Source organism: Gavialis gangeticus, unplaced genomic scaffold, assembly GCF_001723915.1.
Source record: "Gavialis gangeticus isolate Ggan-Ray unplaced genomic scaffold, GavGan_comp1, whole genome shotgun sequence".
Classification (NCBI taxonomy): Eukaryota; Metazoa; Chordata; order Crocodylia; family Gavialidae; genus Gavialis; species Gavialis gangeticus.
The window spans coordinates 42,933,079-42,934,807 of record NW_017728995.1 but is presented as its reverse complement, the minus strand read 5'-3'; the positions used below and the strand labels follow the sequence as shown (position 1 = coordinate 42,934,807).

At 43.4% G+C, this 1,729-nt stretch overlaps 1 protein-coding gene across 6 annotated transcripts in view; it reads right to left on the bottom strand.

The window, feature by feature from the left end:
- Window positions 1-1,729, bottom strand: part of XRN1 (5'-3' exoribonuclease 1) — a 70,982-nt gene that overhangs the window by 48,756 nt on the left and 20,497 nt on the right. For all 6 annotated transcript variants that reach the window (XM_019503572.1, XM_019503568.1, XM_019503573.1 and 3 more), the window contains exons 12-13: window positions 1,391-1,502; window positions 305-394 (exon numbers count right to left, since the gene is read on the bottom strand). In XM_019503572.1, coding sequence (XP_019359117.1) covers window positions 305-394; window positions 1,391-1,502 — 202 coding nt within the window. The remainder of the gene's footprint in view (window positions 1-304; window positions 395-1,390; window positions 1,503-1,729) is intronic.

The window sequence follows — 1,729 nt, the reverse complement described above, 5'->3', positions numbered from 1 at the left end:
CAGCCTCCACCATGCCCCTTCTGTTCCCCCACCCCTCCCATCACAACAGACTTACCAGCCGGACACTGTTCTTCAAGCTGCTGGGTGGCGTATCCGAAATCAGAATGGTATCAGCTGATATGCCTTCTTAAAAATCTGCTATTGGTATTGGCCCAAAAAATCTCTATCAGTACACCCCTATTTAGTGCTGCGACACAGTACAGAACCAAACAAAAACTATATTAAGTAATGACAATATATAGCAAAGTTCACACAGTCTCGACATCTAAGTCAGGATTGCTTATAACAACATCCACTCTCTTACCAGCTCCATGATTGAACCCCATGGTAGTAATAATGCAAAATCCACTGTATTGCCTGAACGTAACATTCAGCCTGATCAGCCAGAAAGTCACTTAAAACAGAAAGAAAAATTAGGCATTACGCTTTTTTCTTCCATGGTACTTTTCACCTGGTTTTACTGTTCACCAGCACACTAAGATTCAAGGTACAATTTTGTGGAAAAACCGTGCACCACACAGTCCACTTGGGCCACTCTCAGAATCTGGATCATAGGGAAGTAGGGCAGGAAGGGACTTCATATGGGCATTCAGACCAGCCCCTTGCTCAAAGCAGGACTGCCCCTCACTAAACCATCCCAGCCAAGTGTCTGTTCAACCTACTCCTGAGAACTTCCAAGGACAGGGATTCAGTAAGTTCTTTAGGTAGCCTGTTTCAGTGATTAACCACCCTCATGGTAAGACATTTCTTCCTAATCTCCAACAAAGTTCCTCTGCTGCAGCTTGAGACCACTGCTTTAGGTTCTGTCCTCTATGGCCACAGAGAAAAGCATACCTCCATCTTCTCTATAATGACTCTTCAGATATTTGAAAACTGCTATCAAATCCTGCCTCAGCCTTCTGTTCTCCAGAGTAAATAATCCTACTTCTTTCAGTCTTTCCTTATAAGTCTTGCTTCCTAGATCTCTAATCATTTTTATGGTTCTTCTTCCCTAGACTCCTTCTAATCTGTCCACATCCTTATTGAAGTACGGGGCCCACAACTGGACACAGTACTGCAGGTGAGGCCTCATCAATAATCAACAGAGCTGAAGAATCACTTCCTTTGATTTTCAAGGGATGCTCTTGTTAATACAAACTAGTATGCTGTTGGCTTTTTTTTTCCAACAAGAGCACACTCTTGGGTAATGTTCAGTTTATGGTCCACTGTAACCCCCTGCCCAGTCCTTCTCTAAGTAGTATCAATAGATCTTCCGTCTGGTACAGGAGGACTTATCACAACACCCTTCCTTCTCCTTATGTCAATCAGAAGCACCACCACTAGTTATAACACCAAGGGATCCCTCCCTAGAGCATGGCCAAGTGTGTTACCTTTGTTTTCTTACACTTACTCTGAAACTATGTCGACACCCATCTTAGTCATATAGTAAGTTCTCTTGTATTGCCTAAACTCAGTCTCGAACAGGTCATCATCTTCTGGTTCATCTTCTAATACTTCTGAAACTAAGCCAAGAAAGAGTTGGACTAACATTAATCATTGTATCAAAACAAGAAGATTCCAACTCATTAAGGCTAAATACAGACAGTTAGGGGGAGGTTAAATTTGCTGCCTGATTCAAATCAGGCCGCCAATATCAGGTATTGGCTGCCAATTTCAGGTAAGTAAGGATGGGGGATTACTGGGGAGGGTTGGGGGTTCAGCAGGCAGGAGGAGATAGAGGGGGGAAGGC